This window comes from Oncorhynchus gorbuscha, linkage group LG08, assembly GCF_021184085.1.
Source record: "Oncorhynchus gorbuscha isolate QuinsamMale2020 ecotype Even-year linkage group LG08, OgorEven_v1.0, whole genome shotgun sequence".
NCBI classification, from domain to species: Eukaryota; Metazoa; Chordata; class Actinopteri; order Salmoniformes; family Salmonidae; genus Oncorhynchus; species Oncorhynchus gorbuscha.
Window position 1 is genome coordinate 184,901 of NC_060180.1, and position 24,817 is coordinate 209,717.

Here is a 24,817-nt window from a genome sequence, read left to right on the forward strand (position 1 = left end):
AGCCTTTCAGTAATGTTGGTCCATTATAGCAACATGACCAAGCCTTTCAGTAATGTTGGTCCATTATAGCAACATGACCAAGCCTTTCAGTAATGTTGGTCCATTATAGCAACATGACCAAGCCTTTCAGTAATGTTGGTCCATTATAGCAACATGACCAAGCCAGTAATGTTGGTCAGTAATGTTGGTCCATTATAGCAACATGACCAAGCCTTTCAGTAATGTTGGTCCATTATAGCAACATGACCAAGCCTTTCAGTAATGTTGGTCCATTATAGCAACATGACCAAGCCTTTCAGTAATGTTGGTCCATTATAGCAACATGACCAAGCCTTTCAGTAATGTTGGTCCATTATAGCAACATGACCAAGCCTTTCAGTAATGTTGGTCCATTATAGCAACATGACCAAGCCTTTCAGTAATGTTGGTCCATTATAGCAACATGACCAAGCCTTTCAGTAATGTTGGTCCATTATAGCAACATGACCAAGCCTTTCAGTAATGTTGGTCCATTATAGCAACATGACCAAGCCTTTCAGTAATGTTGGTCCATTATAGCAACATGACCAAGCCTTTCAGTAATGTTGGTCCATTATAGCAACATGACCAAGCCTTTCAGTAATGTTGGTCCATTATAGCAACATGACCAAGCCTTTCAGTAATGTTGGTCCATTATAGCAACATGACCAAGCCTTTCAGTAATGTTGGTCCATTATAGCAATCATGTAAAAAACAAGGGGAACATTAATATATTAAAGTCCATTATAGCAACATTAAGTTGTTTGCTTGTGTATTGGTGAACATTATAGCAATATACAGCTACAGAATTACATCCATTGCTTCAGATCCAAGCCTCATCAGCTAAAAAAATAAACACATCCAAACTAATACCTCTTCTAAAAATCAATAACAGGACTTAGGTCTCTGAAATATTGAAACATTACATGAAATATCATGAAATAGTGGAATGGCAGAGCCGACCCACTGGTGCAACGTGTTGCTCACACATTTATCATCACAATTCATTGTAAAGAAATAATTAATAAACAAATCATAGTGCATTATGTATATAATCTCTGTTAAATACGGAGACTTGATTACACACAGGTGGATTGTATTTATCATCATTAGTCATTTAGGTCGACAATGGATCATTCAGAGATCCTCATCCTTGCTGCACTGAAAGTAAAGGGGCTGAATAAATTTGCACACCCAATTTTTCAGTTTTTGATTTGTTAAAAAAGTTTGAAATATCCAATAAATGTCGTTCCACTTCATGATTGTGTCCCACATGTTGTTGATTCTTCACAAAAAAATACCGTTTTATATCTTTATGTTTGAAGCCTTAAATGTGGCAAAAGGTCGCAAAGTTCAAGGGGGGCGAATACTTTCGCAAGGCACTGTAGGTACCACCCAGCTAGGAGATCATCCATTCTGTATGTCTATAGTATATAAGGAGCTGGTTACCCTATAATACCTGGTTTATAGGTAGGTGGTCTCCTCTACCCACCTTGTGGTTATCTATAATACCTGGTTTATAGTTAGGTGGTCTCCTCTACCCACCTTGTGGTTATCTATAATACCTGGTTTATAGTTAGGTGGTCTTTCTACCCACCTTTTTTATCTATAATACCTGGTTTATAGGTAGGTGGTCTCCTCTACCCACCTTGTGGTTCCACTATAATACCTGGAGTTGTGTCTCCTCTACCCACCTTGTGGTTATCTATAATACCTGGTTTATAGGTAGGTGTCTCCTCTACCCACCTTGTGGTTATCTATAATACCTGGTTTATAGTTAGGTGGTCTCCTCTACCCACCTTGTGGTTATCTATAATACCTGGTTTATAGGTAGGTGGTCTCCTCTACCCACCTTGTGGTTATCTATAATACCTGGTTTATAGGTAGGTGGTCTCCTCTACCCACCTTGTGGTTATCTATAATACCTGGTTTATAGGTAGGTGGTCTCCTCTACCCACCTTGTGGTTATCTATAATACCTGGTTTATAGGTAGGTGGTCTCCTCTACCCACCTTGTGGTTATCTATAATACCTGGTTTATAGGTAGGTGGTCTCCTCTACCCACCTTGTGGTTATCTATAATACCTGGTTTATAGGTAGGTGGTCTCCTCTACCCACCTTGTGGTTATCTATAATACCTGGTTTATAGGTAGGTGGTCTCCTCTACCCACCTTGTGGTTATCTATAATACCTGGTTTATAGGTAGGTGGTCTCCTCTACCCACCTTGTGGTTATCTATAATACCTGGTTTATAGGTAGGTGGTCTCCTCTACCCACCTTGTGGTTATCTATAATACCTGGTTTATAGGTAGGTGGTCTCCTCTACCCACCTTGTGGTTATCTATAATACCTGGTTTATAGGTAGGTGGTCTCCTCTACCCACCTTGTGGTTATCTATAATACCTGGTTTATAGGTAGGTGGTCTCCTCTACCCACCTTGTGGTTATCTATAATACCTGGTTTATAGGTAGGTGGTCTCCTCTACCCACCTTGTGGTTGCGTCCATGTTTGTCTAGCAGAGAGATGATTGACTTGATGTGTCCCTCCTTGATGATGTTCAGAGCTTCAGGACTCTCCACCAGGACACAGTGAAGGACCTCCAAGATACCTGAACACAACCAGCACAGAGTTAGTATCACACCAACACCCTACTAACTTAAATGAACTGTCCCTTGATGATGATGAGAGCTTCAGTACTCTCCACCAGGACACAGTGAAGCACCTCCAGGACATATGGAGAACGGAATTACAAAACCCCAACAAACAGGATTCCTGAATGCCAGACCAGTTATAAACATCAACAGGATCCCTGAATGCCAGACCAGTTATAAACACCAACAGGATCCCTGAATGCCAGACCAGTTATAAACATCAACAGGATCCCTGAATGCCAGACCAGTTATAAACATCAACAGGATCCCTGAATGCCAGACCAGTTATAAACATCAACAGGATTCCTGAATGCCAGACCAGTTATAAACATCAACAGGATCCCTGAATGCCAGACCAGTTATAAACATCAACAGGATCCCTGAATGCCAGACCAGTTATAAACATCAACAGGATCCCTGAATGCCAGACCAGTTATAAACATCAACAGGATCCCTGAATGCCAGACCAGTTATAAACATCAACAGGATCCCTGAATGCCAGACCAGTTATAAACATCAACAGGATCCCTGAATGCCAGACCAGTTATAAACATCAACAGGATTCCTGAATGCCAGACCAGTTATAAACATCAACAGGATCCCTGAATGCCAGACCAGTTATAAACATCAACAGGATCCCTGAATGCCAGACCAGTTATAAACATCAACAGGATCCCTGAATGCCAGACCAGTTATAAACACCAACACAGTTATTTCGCCAGGACACAGTGCAGAACCTTCATCTATAGGCATTTGTTTGTTGTTTCAAAACATCTCCTGCCATGTCACTGATGCATTGTGAAACAGTGTTGTTTGATGAAGGCATTGTCTGTATAGTTTTTTGGGCCATTTTCCCCAGCATTGTCCCAGCCATATCCGCGGTAGCAGGAAGAATTAAGTCCTCCACAATAGTATGGGACTTGCCTGTCCTAGCCACTTGGTAGCTCACCATATAAGACACTTCTAGCCCTTCTTATTAATGGTATCTGTTGCTCTTATACATGTTTTACTACTCAAAAGTCATCTTAATTCTCACTCAAAAAACTCATGTGGCTTATTTTTCTAATTGGCATGTTTTGTACCAGGATACCAGCCTATACCAGCCTATACTAGCCTATACCAGCCTATACTAGCCTATACCAGCCTATACCAGCCTATACCAGCCTATACTAGCCTATACCAGCCTATACCAGCCTATACCAGCCTATACTAGCCTATACCAGCCTATACTAGCCTATACCAGCCTATACCAGCCTATACCAGCCTATACTAGCCTATACCAGCCTATACTAGCCTATACTAGCCTATACCAGCCTATACTAGCCTATACCAGCCTATACTAGCCTATACCAGCCTATACTAGCCTATACCAGCCTATGCTAGCCTATACCTCCTGTCCTATGTAAATCTAGCCTATACTAGTCTATACCAGCCTATACCAGCCTATAACAGCCTATACTAGCCTATACCAGCCTATACTAGCCTATACCAGCCTGGCCAGCCTATACCTGGGCCCTATACCAGCCTATACTAGCCTATACAGCCTATGCTGTCCCCAGCCTATACTAGCCTGCTTTTGGCAGGAAATACTGTGTTTCCAAGAAGAAAATTTGATTTATTCTCAGGTTGGGACATTTATAAAATACCAGGAAAGTACTCAACCCTAGACCCTCCTCACTGCACCAGTCATCTCTAATTCACCTCTCCTCGTGGTCAAACCAACCCTAGACCCTCCTCACTGCACTAGTCATCTCTAATTCACCGCCCCTCGTGGTCAAACCAACCCTAGACCCTCCTCACTGCACCAGTCATCTCTAATTCACCTCTCCTGGTCATAATCCACCCGGCACAGCCAGAAGAGGGACTGGCTCATTCCCTCTCCTGGTCAAACCAACCCTAGACCCTCCTCACTGCACCAGTCATCTCTAATTCACCTCTCCCTCGTGGTCAAACCAACCCTAGACCCTCCTCACTGCACCAGTCATCTCTAATTCACCTCCCCTCGTGGTCAAACCAACCCTAGACCCTCCTCACTGCACTAGTCATCTCTAATTCACCTCTCCTCGTGGTCAAACCAACCCTAGACCCTCCTCACTGCACCAGTCATCTCTAATTCACCTCTCCTCGTGGTCAAACCAACCCTAGACCCTCCTCACTGCACCAGTCATCTCTAATTCACCTCCCCTCGTGGTCAAACCAACCCTAGACCCTCCTCACTGCACCAGTCATCTCTAATTCACCTCTCCTCGTGGTCAAACCAACCCTAGACCCTCCTCACTGCACCAGTCATCTCTAATTCACCTCCCCTCGTGGTCAAACCAACCCTAGACCCTCCTCACTGCACCAGTCATCTCTAATTCACCTCTCCTCGTGGTCAAACCAACCCTAGACCCTCCTCACTGCACCAGTCATCTCTAATTCACCTCTCCTCGTGGTCAAACCAACCCTAGACCCTCCTCACTGCACCAGTCATCTCTAATTCACCTCTCCTCGTGGTCAAACCAACCCTAGACCCTCCTCACTGCACCAGTCATCTCTAATTCACCTCTCCTCGTGGTCAAACCAACCCTAGACCCTCCTCACTGCACCAGTCATCTCTAATTCACCTCTCCTCGTGGTCAAACCAACCCTAGACCCTCCTTCACTGCACCAGTCATCTCTAATTCACCTCTCCTCGTGGTCAAACCAACCCTAGACCCTCCTCACTGCACCAGTCATCTCTAATTCACCTCTCCTCGTGGTCAAACCAACCCTAGACCCTCCTCACTGCACCAGTCATCTCTAATTCACCTCTCCTCGTGGTCAAACCAACCCTAGACCCTCCTCACTGCACCAGTCATCTCTAATTCACCTCTCCTCGTGGTCAAACCAACCCTAGACCCTCCTCACTGCACCAGTCATAACTAATTCACCGTTCCTGGTGGTCAAACCATGCCACCCTCACACTAATTGAAGGGGGCCATTCAATAGGAGATGGAGAGAGGGCTTGTTCATGGAGAGTTGTAAAGTGTATTCCGGTGCGTTAAGTATGTGTCCAGGAGTATGCGGATGAGTTCCTGTACATTGATGTGCCTCTCTAGGTGAGGGGAGAGAGTATGCGGATGAGTTCCTGGATGAGTTCCTGTACATTGATGTGCCTCTCTAGGTGAGGGGAGAGAGTATGGAGGAAATGTACTCTATCCCACCTCCGTTACTTACAGTAGAAATAGAGTGGCCACCCGTCAACTATAAATGTCTCCTTATTCTGTTCTACAATATTCAAACCAGAAATAGACTGAGTCACCGGGGATATGCCTGGGGAGGGGTTTAAGAACATGCTCACAGAGATATATGTTTGTATGGTGTTAGATATGGGGCATGTTAGGCGTTTCATAACTCTGGTGGAATGAGTGGCCACCCTGCTCTTCTCTAGCTTTCATCCACCTACGTACACGCTCAGAGGAGAGAGAGGGAGAGGAGAGGAGAGGAGAGGAGAGGAGAGGAGAGGAGAGGAGAGGAGAGGGGAGAGGAGAGGAGGAGGAGGAGGAGAGGAGAGGAGAGGGAGGAGAGGAGAGGAGAGGAGGAGGAGGAGAGAGAGAGGGGAGGAGGGGAGAGGAGAGGGAGGAGGAGGAGAGGAGAGAGAGGAGAGGGAGGGGAGGGGGGGAGGAGAGGAGAGGGAGGGGGAGAGGAGAGAGAGGAGGGGAGGGAGAGGGAGGGGAGGAGGAGGAGAGGAGAGGAGGAGGAGGGGAGAGGGAGGGGAGAGGAGAGGAGAGGAGAGGAGAGGAGAGGAGAGGGAGAGGGAGAGGAGAGGAGAGGGAGAGGAGAGGAGAGGAGAGGAGAGGAGAGGAGAGGGAGGGAGGAGAGGGAGAGGAGGGGAGGGAGGAGGGGAGGAGGAGAGGAGAGGAGAGGAGGGGAGGAGGAGAGGGAGGAGAGGGAGAGGAGAGGAGAGGAGAGAGGAGAGGAGAGGAGGAGAGAGGAGGAGAGGAGGAGAGGAGAATCCACACCTACGTACACGCTCAGAGGGAGAGGAGGAGGAGGGAGGAGGAGAGGGAGAGAGGAGAGGAGAGGGAGGGGAGAGGAGAATCCACACCTACGTACACGCTCAGAGGAGAGGAGAGGAGGAGAGGAGGGAGAGGAGAGGAGAGGAGGGGAGAGGAGGGAGTGGAGAGGAGTGGAGAGGAGAGGGGAGGAGAGAGGAGAGGAGGGGAGGAGAGGAGAGGAGGGGGAGGGAGGAGGGAGAGGGAGGAGAGGAGAGGAGAGGAGAGGAGAGGAGGGGAGGGGAGGGAGAGAGAGAGAGGAGAGGAGAGGAGAATCCACACTGCAGCCAACACTTTGCGGCAGGAAGTAGAAATGGGGAAAAAAATCTGTTTTGTTCTATATCTCCCTCTCTCCCTACTCATCCTCTCTCTCTCTCCCTCCTCATTCTGCCTCCCTCCTCCTCCTCTTTCCCTTCACCTCCTCCCCCTCCTCCTCCTCTGTCTCTCTCCCTCCTCCTCATCCTCTGTCTCTCTCTCCCTCTCATTCCCTCTCTCCCTCTCATTATCTCTCTCTCTCTCCCTCCTCATTCTCTGTCTCTCTCTCTCTCCTCATTCTCTCTCTCCCTCCTCATTCTCTGTCTCTCTCTCCCTCCTCATTCTCGGTCTCTCTCTCCCTCCTCATTCTCTGTCTCTCTCTCCCTCCTCATTCTCTGTCTCTCTCTCCCTCCTCATTCTCTGTCTCTCTCTCTCTCCTCATTCTCTGTCTCTCTCTCCCTCCTCATTCTCTGTCTCTCTCTCCCTCCTCATTCTCTGTCTCTCTCTCTCCTCATTCTCTCTCTCCCTCCTCATTCTCTGTCTCTCTCTCCCTCCTCATTCTCTGTCTCTCTCTCTCTCCTCATTCTCTCTCTCCCTCCTCATTCTCTGTCTCTCTCTCCCTCCTCATTCTCTGTCTCTCTCTCCCTCCTCATTCTCTGTCTCTCTCTCCCTCCTCATTCTCTGTCTCTCTCTCCCTCCTCATTCTCTGTCTCTCTCCCTCCTCATTCTCTGTCTCTGTCTCTCTCTCCCTCCTCATTCTCTGTCTCTGTCTCTCTCTCCCTCCTCATTCTCTGTCTCTCTCCCTATCCCCTCTCTCTATTCTCTCTTGCTATACTGTAACAGTGATACTACTGCAGATTGTCTATGCTGCTGCAACAGTGATATGTGATAATGCCGTACAGGAGGGTCAAAAGGATATATTGATTATAGATCACATACCAGACGAGGCCTCCAGTCTCTCCAACCGGCTGATCAACCAATCCAACGAGCCGGAGAACTGGGCACAATTCTTCCTGTTGCCCCTTATCAAGGCAGCTAGAGGACAAGAGGGAGGAGAGGAAAGGAATAGAGAGTGAAAGATTGAGAGAGGGATACAGTGACATTGTGAGAGAGATCAAGGGAGAAAGGGATGGAGAGAGATACAGAGAGTGAAGAGAGAGATCAAGGGAGAAAGGGATGGAGAGAGGGATACAGAGAGTGAAGAGAGAGATCAGGGGAGAAAGGGATGGAGAGAGGGATACAGAGAGTGAAGAGAGAGATCAGGGGAGAAAGGGATGGGGAGAGGGATACAGAGAGTGAAGAGAGAGATCAGGGGAGAAAGGGATGGAGAGAGGGATACAGAGAGTGAAGAGAGAGATCAGGGGAGAAAGGGATGGAGAGAGGGATACAGAGAGTGAAGAGAGAGATCAGGGGAGAAAGGGATGAGAGAGAGATCAGGGGAGAAAGGGATGGAGAGGGATACAGAGAGTGAAGAGAGAGATCAGGGGAGAAAGGGATGGGGAGAGGGATACAGAGAGTGAAGAGAGAGATCAGGGGAGAAAGGGATGGAGAGAGGGATACAGAGAGAGTGAAGAGAGAGATCAAGGGAGAAAGGGATGGAGAGAGGGATACAGAGAGTGAAGAGAGAGATCAGGGGAGAAAGGGATGGAGAGAGGGATACAGAGAGTGAAGAGAGAGATCAGGGGAGAAAGGGATGGAGAGAGGGATACAGAGAGTGAAGAGAGAGATCAAGGGAGAAAGGGATGGAGAGAGGGATACAGAGAGTGAAGAGAGAGATCAGGGGAGAAAGGGATGGAGAGAGGGATACAGAGAGTGAAGAGAGAGATCAAGGGAGAAAGGGATGGAGAGAGGGATACAGAGAGTGAAGAGAGAGATCAGGGGAGAAAGGGATGGAGAGAGGGATACAGAGAGTGAAGTGAGAGATCAGGGGAGAAAGGGATGGAGAGAGGGATACAGAGAGTGAAGAGAGAGATCAGGGGAGAAAGGGATGGAGAGAGGGATACAGAGAGTGAAGAGAGAGATCAGGGGAGAAAGGGATGGAGAGAGGGATACAGAGAGTGAAGAGAGAGATCAGGGGAGAAAGGGATGGAGAGAGGGATACAGAGAGTGAAGAGAGAGATCAGGGGAGAAAGGGATGGAGAGGGATACAGAGAGTGAAGAGAGAGATCAGGGGAGAAAGGGATGGAGAGAGGGATACAGAGAGTGAAGAGAGAGATCAGGGGAGAAAGGGATGGAGAGAGGGATACAGAGAGTGAAGATGGAGAGAGATCAGGGGAGAAAGGGATGGAGAGAGGGATACAGAGAGTGAAGAGAGAGATCAGGGGAGAAAGGGATGGAGAGAGGGATACAGAGAGTGAAGAGAGAGATCAGGGAGAAAGGGATGGAGAGGAGGGATGAACAGAGAGTGAAGAGAGATCAGGGAGAAAGGGATGGAGAGAGGGATACAGAGAGTGAAGAGAGAGATCAGGGGAGAAAGGGATGGAGAGAGGGATACAGAGAGTGAAGAGAGAGATCAGGGGAGAAAGGGATGGAGAGGGATACAGAGAGTGAAAAGAGAGAGATCAGGGGAGAAAGGGATGGAGAGAGGGATACAGAGAGTGAAGAGAGAGATCAGGGGAGAAAGGGATGGAGAGGGATACAGAGAGTGAAGAGAGAGATCAGGGGAGAAAGGGATGGAGAGAGGGATACAGAGAGTGAAGAGAGAGATCAGGGGAGAAAGGGATGGAGAGAGGGATACAGAGAGTGAAGAGAGAGATCAGGGGAGAAAGGGATGGAGAGAGGGATACAGAGAGTGAAGAGAGAGATCATGGGGAGAAAGGGATGGAGAGAGGGATACAGAGAGTGAAGAGAGAGATCAGGGGAGAAAGGGATGGAGAGAGGGATACAGAGAGTGAAGAGAGAGATCAAGGGAGAAAGGGATGGAGAGAGGGATACAGAGAGTGAAGAGAGAGATCAGGGGAGAAAGGGATGGAGAGAGGGATACAGAGAGTGAAGAGAGAGATCAGGGGAGAAAGGGATGGAGAGAGGGATACAGAGAGTGAAGAGAGAGATCAAGGGAGAAAGGGATGGAGAGAGGGATACAGAGAGTGAAGAGAGAGATCAGGGGAGAAAGGGATGGAGAGGGATACAGAGAGTGAAGAGAAGGAGAAACGTTACATGAGGGAACAGACTTTAAAATCAGAACAGGTTTGACAAGCAGTGGATTCCCTTGGCTCCAGTACAGTCATTAGAATACATTAGTGTGAGAGCAACAAGACAGACGGAGACACATCTAGCTTCAGGTGCAGCATCTGGAGCTTCTAGAGGGCTGAGGGAGCAACGAGGCAGCATCTGAAGTTTCTAGAGGGCTGAGGGAGCAACGAGGCAGCATCTGGAGCTTCTAGAGGGCTGAGGGAGCAACGAGGCAGCATCTGGAGCTTCTAGAGGGCTGAGGGAGCAACTAGGCAGCATCTGGAGCATCTAGAGGGCTGAGGGAGCAACGAGGCAGCATCTGGAGCTTCTAGAGGGCTGAGGGAGCAACGAGGCAGCATCTGGAACTTCTAGAGGGCTGAGGGAGCAACGAGGCAGCATCTGGAGCATCTAGAGGGCTGAGGGAGCAACGAGGCAGCATCTGGATCTGGAGCTTTAGAGGGCTAGATCTGGGGCTGAGGGAGCAACTAGGCAGCATCTGGAGCATCTAGAGGGCTGAGGGAGCAACGAGGCAGCATCTGGAGCTTCTAGAGGGCTGAGGGAGCAACGAGGCAGCATCTGGAACTTCTAGAGGGCTGAGGGAGCAACGAGGCAGCATCTGGAGCATCTAGAGGGCTGAGGGAGCAACGAGGCAGCATCTGGAGCTTCTAGAGGGCTGAGGGAGCAACGAGGCAGCATCTGGAGCTTCTAGAGGGCTGAGGGAGCAACGAGGCAGCATCTGGAGCTTCTAGAGGGCTGAGGGAGCAACGAGGCAGCATTTGGAGCTTCTAGAGGGCTGAGGGAGCAACGAGGCAGCATCTGGAGCATCTAGAGGGCTGAGGGAGCAACGAGGCAGCATCTGGAGCTTCTACAGGGCTGAGGGAGCAACTAGGCAGCATCTGGAGCATCTAGAGGGCTGAGGGAGCAACGAGGCAGCATCTGGAGCATCTAGAGGGCTGAGGGAGCAACTAGGCAGCATCTGGAGCATCTAGAGGGCTGAGGGAGCAACGAGGCAGCATGGAACCATTATCATCAGTTAGGGTTGAGGGAGCAACGAGGAGGCAGCACATGGCAGAAGGCCAGCTGCCGCTTTAAGCAGCAGTCAGTCAGCCAGTCAGTTAATCAGCCAGTCAGTTAATCAGCCAGTCAGTTTATCATCAGTTAGGGTTGAGGGAGCAACGAGGCAGCATGGAACCATTATCATCAGTTAGGGCTGAGGGAGCAACGAGGCAGCATGGAACCATTATCATCAGTTAGGGCTGAGGGAGCAACGAGGCAGCATGGAACCATTATCATCAGTTAGGGCTGAGGGCGCAACGAGGCAGCATGGAACCATTATCATCAGTTAGGGCTGAGGGAGCAACGAGGCAGCATGGAACCATTATCATCAGTTAGGGCTGAGGGAGCAACGAGGCAGCATGGAACCATTATCATCAGTTAGGGCTGAGGGAGCAACGAGGCAGCATGGAACAATTATCATCAGTTAGGGCTGAGGGAGCAACGAGGCAGCATGGAACCATTATCATCATCAGTTAAGGCTGAGGGCTGAGGGAGCAACGAGGCAGCATGGAACCATTATCATCAGTTAAGGCTGAGGGCTGAGGGAGCAACGAGGCAGCATGGAACCATTATCATCAGTTAAGGCTGAGGGACCAACGAGGCAGCATGGTGCAGTATAGCAGTATAGTGTGTTAATCAGCCAGTCAGTCAGCCACCATAGAGGGTAGTATAGTGTGTTAATCAGCCAGTCAGTCAGCCACCATAGAGGGTAGTATAGTGTGTTAATCAGCCAGTCAGTCAGCCACCATAGAGGGTAGTATAGTGTGTTAATCAGCCAGTCAGTCAGCCACCATAGAGGGTAGTATAGTGTGTTAATCAGCCAGTCAGTCAGCCACCATAGAGGGTAGTATAGTGTGTTAATCAGCCAGTCAGTCAGCCACCATAGAGGGTAGTATAGTGTGTTAATCAGCCAGTCAGTCAGCCACCATAGAGGGTAGTATAGTGTGTTAATCAGCCACTCAGTCAGCCACCATAGAGGGTAGTATAGTGTGTTAATCAGCCAGTCAGTCAGCCACCATAGAGGGTAGTATAGTGTGTTAATCAGCCAGTCAGTCAGCCACCATAGAGGGTAGTATAGTGTGTTAATCAGCCAGTCAGTCAGCCACCATAGAGGGTAGTATAGTGTGTTAATCAGCCAGTCAGTTAATCAGCCAGTCAGTCAGCCACCATAGAGGGTAGTATAGTGTACCAACTAGCAGACTGTTATTTAAGGTTTTATGCTGTGCTGCTGTTGATAATGTTTCCATCCCTCCTCTCCTCCCTCCTCTCCTCTACTCTCCTCCTCTCTCCTCTCCTCCCTCCTCTCCCTCCTCTCTCCATCCCTCCTCTCCCTCCTCTCTTCTACTCTACTAGCCTACTCTCCTTCCTCCTCTCCCTCGTCTCTCCTCTCTCCATCCCTCCTCTCTTCTACTCTACTAGCCTCCTCTCCTTCCTCCTCTCCCTCGTCTCTCTTCGCCCCCTTCCCTCCTCTCTTCTACTCTACTAGCCTCCTCTCCTTCCTCCTCTCCCTCGTCTCTCTTCCCTCCATCCCTCCTCTCCTTCATCTCTCCTCCCTCCTCTCTTCTACTCTCCTCCCTCCTCTCCCTCGTCTCTCTTCCCTCCATCCCTCATCTCTTCTACTCTCCTCCCTCCTCTCCTTCTGCCTCTCCCTCGTCTCTCTTCCCTCCATCCCTCCTCTCCCTCGTCTCTCCTCCCTCCTCTCTCCATTCCTCCTCTCTTCTCTCTCCTCTTATCTACTCTCCATCCCTCCTCTCCATCCCTCCTCTCTCCATCCCTCCCTCCTCCCTCCTCTCCATATCCCTCCTCTCCATCCCTCCATCCCTCCTCTCCATCCCTACTCTCTCCATCCCTCCTCTCCTCCCTCCTCTCCATATCCCTCCTCTCCTCCCTCCTCTCCCTCGTCTCTCTTCCCTCCATCCCTCCATTCCTCCTCTCCATCCCTCCTCTCTCCATCCCTCCTCCCTCCTCCCTCCTCCCTCCCTCGTCTCTCTTCCCTCCATCCCTCCTCTCCATCCCTCCTCTCTTCCTCCCTCCTCTCCTCTCTCCTCCCTCCTAGTAACAGTTCAGTGCTGGGGGGGGGTCAGGCCCCCTGTGTAAGCGGTGTTAGTGTACAGGAGGAGCTGTGGGAGAACTGGACGGCGTGCGTTTCTAAAGGCCCTGAGGTTGCAGTATTCAGCTGCTCCACTCCTCACCCAGGAGCTCATATAACGAGTTCAGTGTAGATCTCCAGGCCTCCCCGGCCTCCCTCCCCGCCACTTCAGCAAAATGAGCCGCGCTGCTGTACACGTGGAGACGATCGATACACTCCAACACCAGGTTTATCATCCCCTGGGGAGAGGGGGAGGGAGGGGGAGAGGGAGGGAGGGAGAGGGGGAGGGAGGGAGGGAGGGAGAGAGGAGGGGGAGAGAGAGAGAGGAGGGGGAGAGAGGGAGGGTGGGAGGGAGGGGAGAGAGAGAGAGGAGGGGGAGAGAGGGAGGGTGGGAGAGAGGGAGGGAGAGGGAGGGGAGAGAGAGAGAGGAGGGGGAGAGAGAGGGAGAGGGAGGGAGGGGGGGGAGGGAGGGAGGGGAGAGAGAGAGGGACGGGGGGAGGGAGGGAGGGAGAGTGGCGTGGGGGAGAGCGAGGGGAGAGAGAGAGGGGGGGAGAGGGGGAGGGAGGGGGAGGGAGGGAGGGAGAGAGGAGGGGAGAGAGAGAGGAGGGGGAGAGAGGGAGGGTGGGAGGGAGGGGGAGAGAGAGAGGAGGGGGAGAGAGGGAGGGAGGGAGGGAGGGAGGAGAGAGAGAGAGAGAGGGAGGGAGGGAGGGAGGGAGGGAGGGAGGGAGGGAGGGGGAGAGAGGGAGGGTGGGAGAGGGGGGGGAGGGAGGGAGGGAGGGGGGGAGGGAGGGAGAGGGAGAGAGGAGGGGGAGAGAGGGAGGGTGGGAGGGAGGGAGGGAGGGGGAGAGAGAGAGAGGAGGGGGAGAGGGAGGTTGGGAGAGAGGGAGGGAGGGAGAGAGGGAGGGAGAGGGAGGGGAGAGAGAGAGAGAGGAGGGGAGAGAGAGAGGGGAGAGGGAGGGGAGGGGGAGGAAGGGGGAGAGAGAGAGGGAGGGGGGCGAGAGGGGAGAGGGAGGGAGGGAGAGTGGCGTGGGGGAGCGAGGGAGAGGGGGAGGGGGAGAGGGGGAGGGAGGGAGGGGTGAGGGAGAGGGAGGGGAGAGAGAGAGGGGGGGAGAGAGGGAGGGTGGGAGGGAGGGAGAGGAGGGAGAGAGAGAGGAGGGGGAGAGAGGGAGGGTGGGAGAGGGGGAGGGTTTGAGGGAGGGAGGGAGAGAGAGAGGGAGGGAGGGAAGGAGGGAGAGGGGGAGGGAGGGAGGGAGGGGGAGAGAGAGGGTTGGGAGGAGAGGGAGAGAGAGAGAGAGGGAGGGAGGGAGGGAGAGAGAGTGGCGAGGGGGGAGCGAGGGGGAGAGAGAGAGAGAGAGGGACGGAGGGAGGGAGGGAGAGGGAGGGAGGGAGGGAGGGAGGGAGGGAGGGAGGGAGAGGGGGAGGGAGGGAGGGAGGGAGGGAGGGTGAGAGAGAGAGTCATGTTATACATATCATAGTGTATCCTCATACATTGTGTATCATAGTGTATCCTCATACATTGTGTATCATAGTGTATCCTCATACATAGAGTATCATAGTGTATCATAGAGTATCCTCATACATAGTGTATCATAGTGTATTATAGTGTATCATAGTGTATCCTCATACATAGAGTATCATAATGTATCATAGTGTATCCTCATACATAGTGTATCATAGTGTATCATAGAGTATCCTCATACATAATGTATCATAGTGTATCATAGTGTATCCTCATACATAGTGTATCATAGTGTATCCTCATACATAGTGTATCATAGTGTATCCTCATACATAGTGTATCATAGTGTATCCTCATACATAGTGTATCATAGTGTATCATAGTGTATCCTCATACATAGTGTATCATAGAGTATCCTCATACATAGTGTATCATAGTGTATCATAGATTATCCTCATACATAGTGTATCATAGTGTATCCTCATACATATTGTATCATAGAGTATCCTCATACATAGTGTATCATAGTGTATCCTCATACATAGTGTATCATAGTGTATCCTCATACATAGTGTATCATAGTGTATCCTCGTGCATAGTGTATCATAGTGTATCATAGAGTATCCTCATACATAGTGTATCATAGTGTATCCTCATACATAGTGTATCATAGTGTATCATAGTGTATCCTCATACATAGTGTATCATAGTGTATCCTCATACATAGTGTATCATAGTGTATCATAGTGTATCCTCATACATATAGTATCATAGTGTATCATAGTGTATCATCATACATAGTGTATCATAGTGTATCCTCATACATATTGTATCATAGAGTATCCTCGTACATAGTGTATCATAGTGTATCCTCATACATAGTGTATCATAGTGTATCCTCATACATAGTGTATCATAGTGTATCCTCATGCATAGTGTATCATAGTGTATCATAGAGTATCCTCATACATAGTATATCATAGTGTATCCTCATACATAGTGTATCATAGTGTATCATAGTGTATCCTCATACATAGTGTATCATAGTGTATCCTCATACATAGTGTATCATAGTGTATCATAGTGTATCCTCATACATAGTGTATCATAGTGTATCCTCATACATATTGTATCATAGAGTATCCTCATACATAGTGTATCATAGAGTATCCTCATACATAGTGTATCATAGTGTATCATAGTGTATCCTCATACATAGTGTATCATAGTGTATCATAGAGTATCCTCATACATAGTGTATCATAGTGTATTATAGTGTATCCTCATACATATAGTATCATAGTGTATCATATAGTATCATCATACATAGTGTATCATAGAGTATCCTCATACATAATGTATCATAGTGTATCATAGTGTATCCTCATACATAGTGTATCATAGTGTATCCTCATACATAGTGTATCATAGTGTATCCTCATACATAGTGTATCATAGTGTATCCTCATACATAGTGTATCATAGTGTATCCCCATACATAGTGTATCATAGTGTATCCTCATACATAGTGTATCATAGTGTATCCTCATACATAGTGTATCATAGAGTATCCTCATACATAGAGTATCATAGTGTATCATAGAGTATCCTCATACATAGTGTATCATAGTGTATCATAGTGTATCCTCATACATAGAGTATCATAGTGTATCATAGAGTATCATCATACATAGTGTATCATATAGTATCCTCATACATAATGTATCATAGTGTATCATAGTGTATCCTCATACATAGTGTATCATAGTGTATCCTCATACATAGTGTATCATAGTGTATCCTCATACATAGTGTATCATAGTGTATCCTCATACATAGTGTATCATAGTGTATCATAGTGTATCATAGTGTATCCTCATACATAGTGTATCATAGTGTATCATAGTGTATCATAGTGTATCCTCATACATAGTGTATCATAGAGTATCATAGTGTATCATAGTGTATCCTCATACATAGTGTATCATAGAGTATCCTCATACATAGTGTATCATAGTGTATCATAGAGTATCATAGTGTATCCTCATACATAGTGTATCATAGTGTATCCTCATACATAGTGTATCATAGTGTATCCTCATACATAGTGTATCATAGTGTATCCTCATACATAGTGTATCATAGTGTATCCATCAGTGTATCATAGTGTATCATAGTGTATCCCCATACATAGTGTATCATAGTGTATCCTCATACATAGTGTATCATAGAGTATCCTCATACATAGTGTATCATAGTGTATCATAGTGTATCCTCATACATAGTGTATATACATAGTGTATCATAGTGTATCCTCATACATAGTGTATCATAGAGTATCCTCATACATAGTGTATCATAGTGTATCATAGTGTATCCTACAAATAGTGTATCATAGTGTATCATTGTGTATCCACATACATAGTGTATCATAGTGTATCCTCATACATAGTGTATCATAGTGTATCCTCATACATAGTGTATCATAGTGTATCATAGTGTCCTCATCATAGTGTATCCTCATACATAGTGTATCATAGTGTATCATAGTGTATCCTCATACATAGTGTATCATAGTGTATCATTAGTGTATCATAGTGTATCCTCATACATAGTGTATCATAGTGTATCCTCATACATAGTGTATCATAGTGTATCCCCATACATAGTGTATCATAGTGTATCATAGTGTATCCTCATACATAGTGTATCATAGTGTATCATAGAGTATCCTCATACATAGTGTATCATAGTGTATCATAGAGTATCCTCATACATAGTGTATCATAGTGTATCATAGAGAATCCTCATACATAGTGTAGCATAGTGTATCCTCACAAATAGTGTATCATAGTGTATCATTGTGTATCCTCATACATAGTGTATCATAGTGTATCCTCATACATAGTGTATCATAGTGTATCCCCATACATAGTGTATCATAGTGTATCATAGTGTATCCTCATACATAGTGTATCATAGTGTATCATAGAGTATCCTCATACATAGTGTATCATAGTGTATCATAGAGTATCCTCATACATAGTGTATCATAGTGTATCATAGAGAATCCTCATACATAGTGTAGCATAGTGTATCCTCACAAATAGTGTATCATAGTGTATCATTGTGTATCCTCATACATAGTGTATCATAGTGTATCCTCATACATAGTGTATCATAGTGTATCCCCATACATAGTGTATCATAGTGTATCATAGTGTATCCTCATACATAGTGTATCATAGTGTATCCCCATACATAGTGTATCATAGTGTATCATAGTGTATCCCCATACATAGTGTATCATAGAGTATCCTCATACATAGTGTATCATAGTGTATCATAGTGTATCCTCATACATAGTGTATCATAGTGTTTCATAGAGTATCATAGAGTATCCTCATACATAGTGTATCAAAGTGTATCCTCATACATAGTGTATCATAGTGTATCCTCATACATAGTGTATCATAGTGTATCCTCACAAATAGTGTATCATAGTGTATCATTGTGTATCCTCATACATAGTGTATCATAGTGTATCATAGTGTATCCTCATACATAGTGTATCATAGAGTATCATAGTGTATCATAGTGTATCATAGTGTATTCTCATACATAGTGTATCATTGTGTATCCTCATACATAGTGTATCATAGTGTATCATAGTGTATCCTCATACATAGTGTATCATAGTGTATCATAGTGTATCCTCATACATAGTGCATCATAGTGTATCATAGTGTATTCTCATACATAGTGTATCATAGTGTATCCTCATACATAGTGTATCATAGTGTATCATAGAGTATCCTCATACATAGTGTATCATAGTGTATCCTCATACATAGTGTATCATATTGTATCATAGTGTATCCTCATATATAGTGTATCATAGTGTATCCTCATACATAGTGTATCATAGTGTATCCTCACACATAGTGTATCATAGTGTATCCTCATACATAGTGTATCATAGTGTATCATAGTGTATCATAGTGTATCCTCATACATAGTGTATCATAGTGTATCATAGTGTATCATAGTGTATCCTCATACATAGTGTATCATAGTGTATCCCCATACATAGTGTATCATAGTGTATCCTCATACATAGTGTATCATAGTGTATCCTCATACATAGTGTATCATAGAGTATCCTCATACATAGTGTATCATAGTGTATCCTCATACATAGTGTATCATAGTGTATCATAGTGTATCCTCATACATAGTGTATCATAGAGTATCCTCATACATAGTGTATCATAGTGTATCATAGTGTATCCTCACAAATAGTGTATCATAGTGTATCATTGTGTATCCTCATACATAGTGTATCATAGTGTATCCTCATACATAGTGTATCATAGAGTATCCTCATACATAGTGTATCATAGTGTATCATAGTGTATCCTCATACATAGTGTATCATAGAGTATCCTCATACATAGTGTATCATAGTGTATCCTCATACATAGTGTATCATAGTGTATCCCCATACATAGTGTATCATAGTGTATCCTCATACATAGTGTATCATAGTGTATCCTCATACATAGTGTATCGTCATACATAGTGTATCATAGTGTATCCTCATACATAGTGTATCATAGTGTATCCTCATACATAGTGTATCATAGTGTATCCTCATACATAGTGTATCATAGTGTATCCCCATACATAGTGTATCATAGTGTATCATAGTGTATCCTCATATATAGTGTATCATAGTGTATCATAGAGTATCCTCATACATAGTGTATCATAGAGTATCCTCATACATAGTGTATCATAGTGTATCATAGAGAATCCTCATACATAGTGTAGCATAGTGTATCCTCACAAATAGTGTATCATAGTGTATCATAGTGTATCCTCATACATAGTGTATCATAGTGTATCCTCATACATAGTGTATCATAGTGTATCCCCATACATAGTGTATCATAGTGTATCCTCATACATAGTGTATCATAGTGTATCATAGTGTATCCTCATACATAGTGTATCATAGTGTTTCATAGAGTATCATAGAGTATCCTCATACATAGTGTATCAAAGTGTATCCTCATACATAGTGTATCATAGTGTATCCTCATACATAGTGTATCATAGAGTATCCTCATACATAGTGTATCATAGTGTATCCTCACAAATAGTGTATCATAGTGTATCATTGTGTATCCTCATACATAGTGTATCATAGTGTATCCTCATACATAGTGTATCATAGAGTATCATATAGTGTATCATAGTGTATCATAGTGTATTCTCATACATAGTGTATCATTGTGTATCCTCATACATAGTGTATCATAGTGTATCATAGTGTATCATAGTGTATCCTCATACATAGTGTATCATAGTGTATCATAGTGTATCCTCATACATAGTGTATCATAGAGTATCATAGTGTATCATAGTGTATTCTCATACATAGTGTATCATAGTGTATCCTCATACATAGTGTATCATAGTGTATCATAGAGTATCCTCATACATAGTGTATCATAGTGTATCATAGTGTATCCTCATACATAGTGTATCATAGTGTATCCCCATACATAGTGTATCATAGTGTATCCTCATACATAGTGTATCATAGTGTATCATAGTGTATCCTCATACATAGTGTATCATAGTGTATCATAGTGTATCATAGTGTATCATAGTGTATCCTCATACATAGTGTATCATAGTGTATCCTCATACATAGTGTATCATAGTGTATCATAGTGTATCCTCATACATAGTGTATCATAGTGTATCCTCATACATAGTGTATCATAGAGTATCATAGTGTATCATAGTGTATCCTCATACATAGTGTATCATAGTGTATCCTCATACATAGTGTATCATAGTGTATCATAGTGTATCTTAGAGTATCCCCATACATAGTGTATCATAGTGTATCATAGTGTATCCTCATACATAGTGTATCATAGTGTATCATAGTGTATCATAGTGTATCCTCATACATAGTGTATCATAGTGTATCATAGTGTATCCTCATGCATAGTGTATCATAGTGTATCATAGTGTATCATAGTGTATCATAGTGTATCATAGTGTATCCTCATACATAGTGTATCATAGTGTATCCTCATGCATAGTGTATCATAGTGTATCATAGTTTATCATAGAGTATCCTCATACATAGTGTATCATAGTGTATCCTCATACATAGTGTATCAGAGTATCATAGTGTATCATAGAGTATCCTCATACATAGTGTATCATAGAGTATCATAGTGTATCATAGTGTATCATAGAGTATCCTCACACATAGTGTATCATAGAGTATCATAGTGTATCATAGTGTATCCTCATACATAGTGTATAATAGTGTATCCTCATACATAGTGTATCATAGTGTATCATAGAGTATCATAGTGTATCCTCATACATAGTGTATCATAGTGTATCCTCATACATAGTGTATCATAGTGTATCCTCATACATAGTGTATCATAGAGTATCCTCATACATAGTGTATCATAGTGTATCCTCATACATAGTGTATCATAGTGTATCCTCATACATAGTGTATCATAGTGTATCATAGTGTATCCTCATACATAGTGTATCATAGTGTATCATAGTGTATCATAGTGTATCCTCATACATAGGGTATCATAGTGTATCATAGTGTATCATAGAGTATCATAGTGTATCATAGTGTATCATAGTGTATCCTCATACATAGAGTATCATAGTGTATCATAGTGTATCCTCATACATAGAGTATCATAGTGTATCATAGAGTATCATAGTGTATCATAGTGTATCATAGAGTATCCTCATACATAGTGTATCATAGAGTATCCTCATACATAGTGTATCATAGAGTATCATAGAGTATCCTCATACATATTGTATCATAATGTATCATAGTGTATCCTCATACATAGGGATGTGATCTGTAGTGTCATGACTGCTCTCTAACAGGAGAAACAGAGAAACAGGGATGTGATCTGCAGTGTCATGACTGCTCTCTAACAGGAGAAACAGAGAAACAGGGATGTGATCTGCAGTGTTATGACTGCTCTCTAACAGGAGAGACAGAGAAACAGGGATGTGATCTGCAGTGCTATGACTGCTCTCTAACAGGAGAGACAGAGAAACAGGGATGTGATCTGCAGTGTTCTGACTGCTCTCTAACAGGAGAGACAGGGATGTGATCTGCAGTGTTATGACTGCTCTCTAACAGGAGAGACAGGGATGTGATCTGCAGTGTTATGACTGCTCTCTAACAGGAGAGACAGGGATGTGATCTGTAGTGTTCTGACTGCTCTCTAACAGGAGAGACAGAGAGACAGGGATGTGATCTGCAGTGTTCTGACTGCTCTCTAACAGGAGAGACAGGGATGTGATCTGCAGTGTTATGACTGCTCTCTAACAGGAGAGACAGGGATGTGATCTGCAGTGTTATGACTGCTCTCTAACAGGAGAGACAGAGAGACAGGGATGTGATCTGCAGTGTTCTGACTGCTCTCTAACAGGAGAGACAGGGATGTGATCTGTAGTGTTCTGACTGCTCTCTAACAGGAGAGACAGGGATGTGATCTGCAGTGTTCTGACTGCTCTCTACCAGGAGAGACAGGGATGTGATCTGCAGTGTTATGACTGCTCTCTAACAGGAGAGACAGAGAGACAGGGATGTGATCTGCAGTGTTCTGACTGCTCTCTAACAGGAGAGACAGGGATGTGATCTGCAGTGTTCTGACTGCTCTCTAACAGGAGACACAGGGATGTGATCTGTAGTGTTCTGACTGCTCTCTAACAGGAGAGACCGAGAAACAGGGATGTGATCTGTAGTGTTCTCACTGCTCTCTAGATTGAAACACTAAAATATCCCCGGACAGGAAGAGATGGAGGAACGTAATCAAGGCTTTACGCACCACTTGGCACGATGAGGCCTAAGTAAGTAAATGGCAGTTTTGTGATGCTCTTCCCCCTGTCCCTACAACCCCCAGCATGCTCTTTGTTCTCTACCTCTTCCTGGAAGAGGTTCTGTCGGTTCTTTAGGGCTCGGAGGCGGTTCTGTTTGTCCTCGTGCTCCAGGTGCTCGTCAGGAGGCTGGAAGTAGCCAATCAGATCCTGCAGACTCAAACTGACCGACTCGATCGGTAGGTCGAGGGTCGAGGTCTTTCCTTTTTTACTGAGGGTGTCCAGACCCCTGGAACACAGAGAGAGACGTTACTGAGGGTGTCCAGACCCCTGGAACACAGAGAGAGACGTTACTGAGGGTGTCCAGACCCCTGGAACACAGAGAGAGACGTTACTGGGGGTGTCCAGACCCCTGGAACACAGAGAGAGACGTTACTGAGGGTGTCCAGACCCCTGGAACACAGAGAGAGACGTTACTGAGGGCGTCCAGACCCCTGGAACACAGAGAGAGACGTTACTGAGGGTGTCCAGACCCCTGGAACACAGAGAGAGACGTTACTGAGGGTGTCCAGACCCCTGGAACACAGAGAGAGACATTACTGAGGGTGTCCAGACCCCTGGAACACAGAGAGAGACGTTACTGAGGGTGTCCAGACCCCTGGAACACAGAGAGAGACGTTACTGAGGGTGTCCAGACCCCTGGAACACAGAGAGAGACGTTACTGAGGGTGTCCAGACCCCTGGAACACAGAGAGAGACGTTACTGAGGGTGTCCAGACCCCTGGAACACAGAGAGAGACGTTACTGAGGGTGTCCAGACCCCTGGAACACAGAGAGAGACGTTACTGGGGGTGTCCAGACCCCTGGAACACAGAGAGAGACGTTACTGGGGTGTCCAGACCCCTGGAACACAGAGAGAGACGTTACTGAGGGTGTCCAGACCCCTGGAACACAGAGAGAGACGTTACTGAGGGTGTCCAGACCCCTGGAACACAGAGAGACGTTACTGAGGGTGTCCAGACCCCTGGAACACAGAGAGAGACGTTACTGAGGGTGTCCAGACCTCTGGAACTGGGGGTGTCCAGACCCCTGGAACACACAGAGAGAGACGTTACTGGGGTGTCCAGACCCCTGGAACACAGAGAGAGACGTTACTGGGGGTGTCCAGACCCCTGGAACACAGAGAGAGACGTTACTGGGGGTGTCCAGACCCCTGGAACACAGAGAGAGACGTTACTGGGGGTGTCCAGACCCCTGGAACACAGAGAGAGACGTTACTGAGGGTGTCCAGACCCCTGGAACACAGAGGGAGACGTTACTGGGGGTGTCCAGACCCCTGGAACACAGAGAGAGACGTTACTGGGGGTGTCCAGACCCCTGGAACACAGAGAGAGACGTTACTGAGGGTGTCCAGACCCCTGGAACACAGAGAGAGTTACTGGGGTGTTACTGAGGGTGTCCAGACCCCTGGAACACAGAGAGAGACGTTACTGAGGGTGTCCAGACCCCTGGAACACAGAGAGACGTTACTGAGGGTGTCCAGACCCCTGGAACACAGAGAGAGACGTTACTGAGGGTGTCCAGACCCCTGGAACACAGAGAGAGAGACGTTACTGAGGGTGTCCAGACCCCTGGAACACAGAGAGAGACGTTACTGAGGGTGTCCAGACCCCTGGAACACAGAGAGAGACGTTACTGGGGGTTTCCAGACCCCTGGAACACAGAGAGAGACGTTACTGAGGGTGTCCAGACCCCTGGAACACAGAGAGACGTTACTGAGGGTGCCCAGACCCCTGGAACACAGAGAGAGACGTTACTGAGGGTGTCCAGACCCCTGGAACACAGAGAGAGACGTTACTGAGGGTGTCCAGACCCCTGGAACACAGAGAGAGACGTTACTGAGGGTGTCCAGACCCCTGGAACACAGAGAGAGACGTTACTGGGGGTGTCCAGACCCCTGGAACACAGAGAGAGACGTTACTGAGGGTGTCCAGACCCCTGGAACACAGAGAGAGACGTTACTGAGGGTGTCCAGACCCCTGGAACACAGAGAGAGACGTTACTGAGGGTGTCCAGACCCCTGGAACACAGAGAGAGACGTTACTGAGGGTGTCCAGACCCCTGGAACACAGAGAGAGACGTTACTGAGGGTGTCCAGACCCCTGGAACACAGAGAGAGACGTTACTGAGGGTGTCCAGACCCT

The 24,817-nt window shown here is 46.3% G+C and overlaps 1 protein-coding gene across 1 annotated transcript in view; it reads right to left on the minus strand.

Moving 5' to 3' along the window:
• LOC124041068 (ryanodine receptor 2-like) overlaps positions 1–24,817 on the minus strand; it is a gene marked incomplete at its 3' end in the record, with an annotated part of 293,761 nt that overhangs the window by 184,825 nt on the left and 84,119 nt on the right. The window contains 4 exon segments of the mRNA XM_046358233.1: positions 2,503–2,625; positions 7,879–7,974; positions 13,359–13,494; positions 22,719–22,902. Coding sequence (XP_046214189.1) covers positions 2,503–2,625; positions 7,879–7,974; positions 13,359–13,494; positions 22,719–22,902 — 539 coding nt within the window.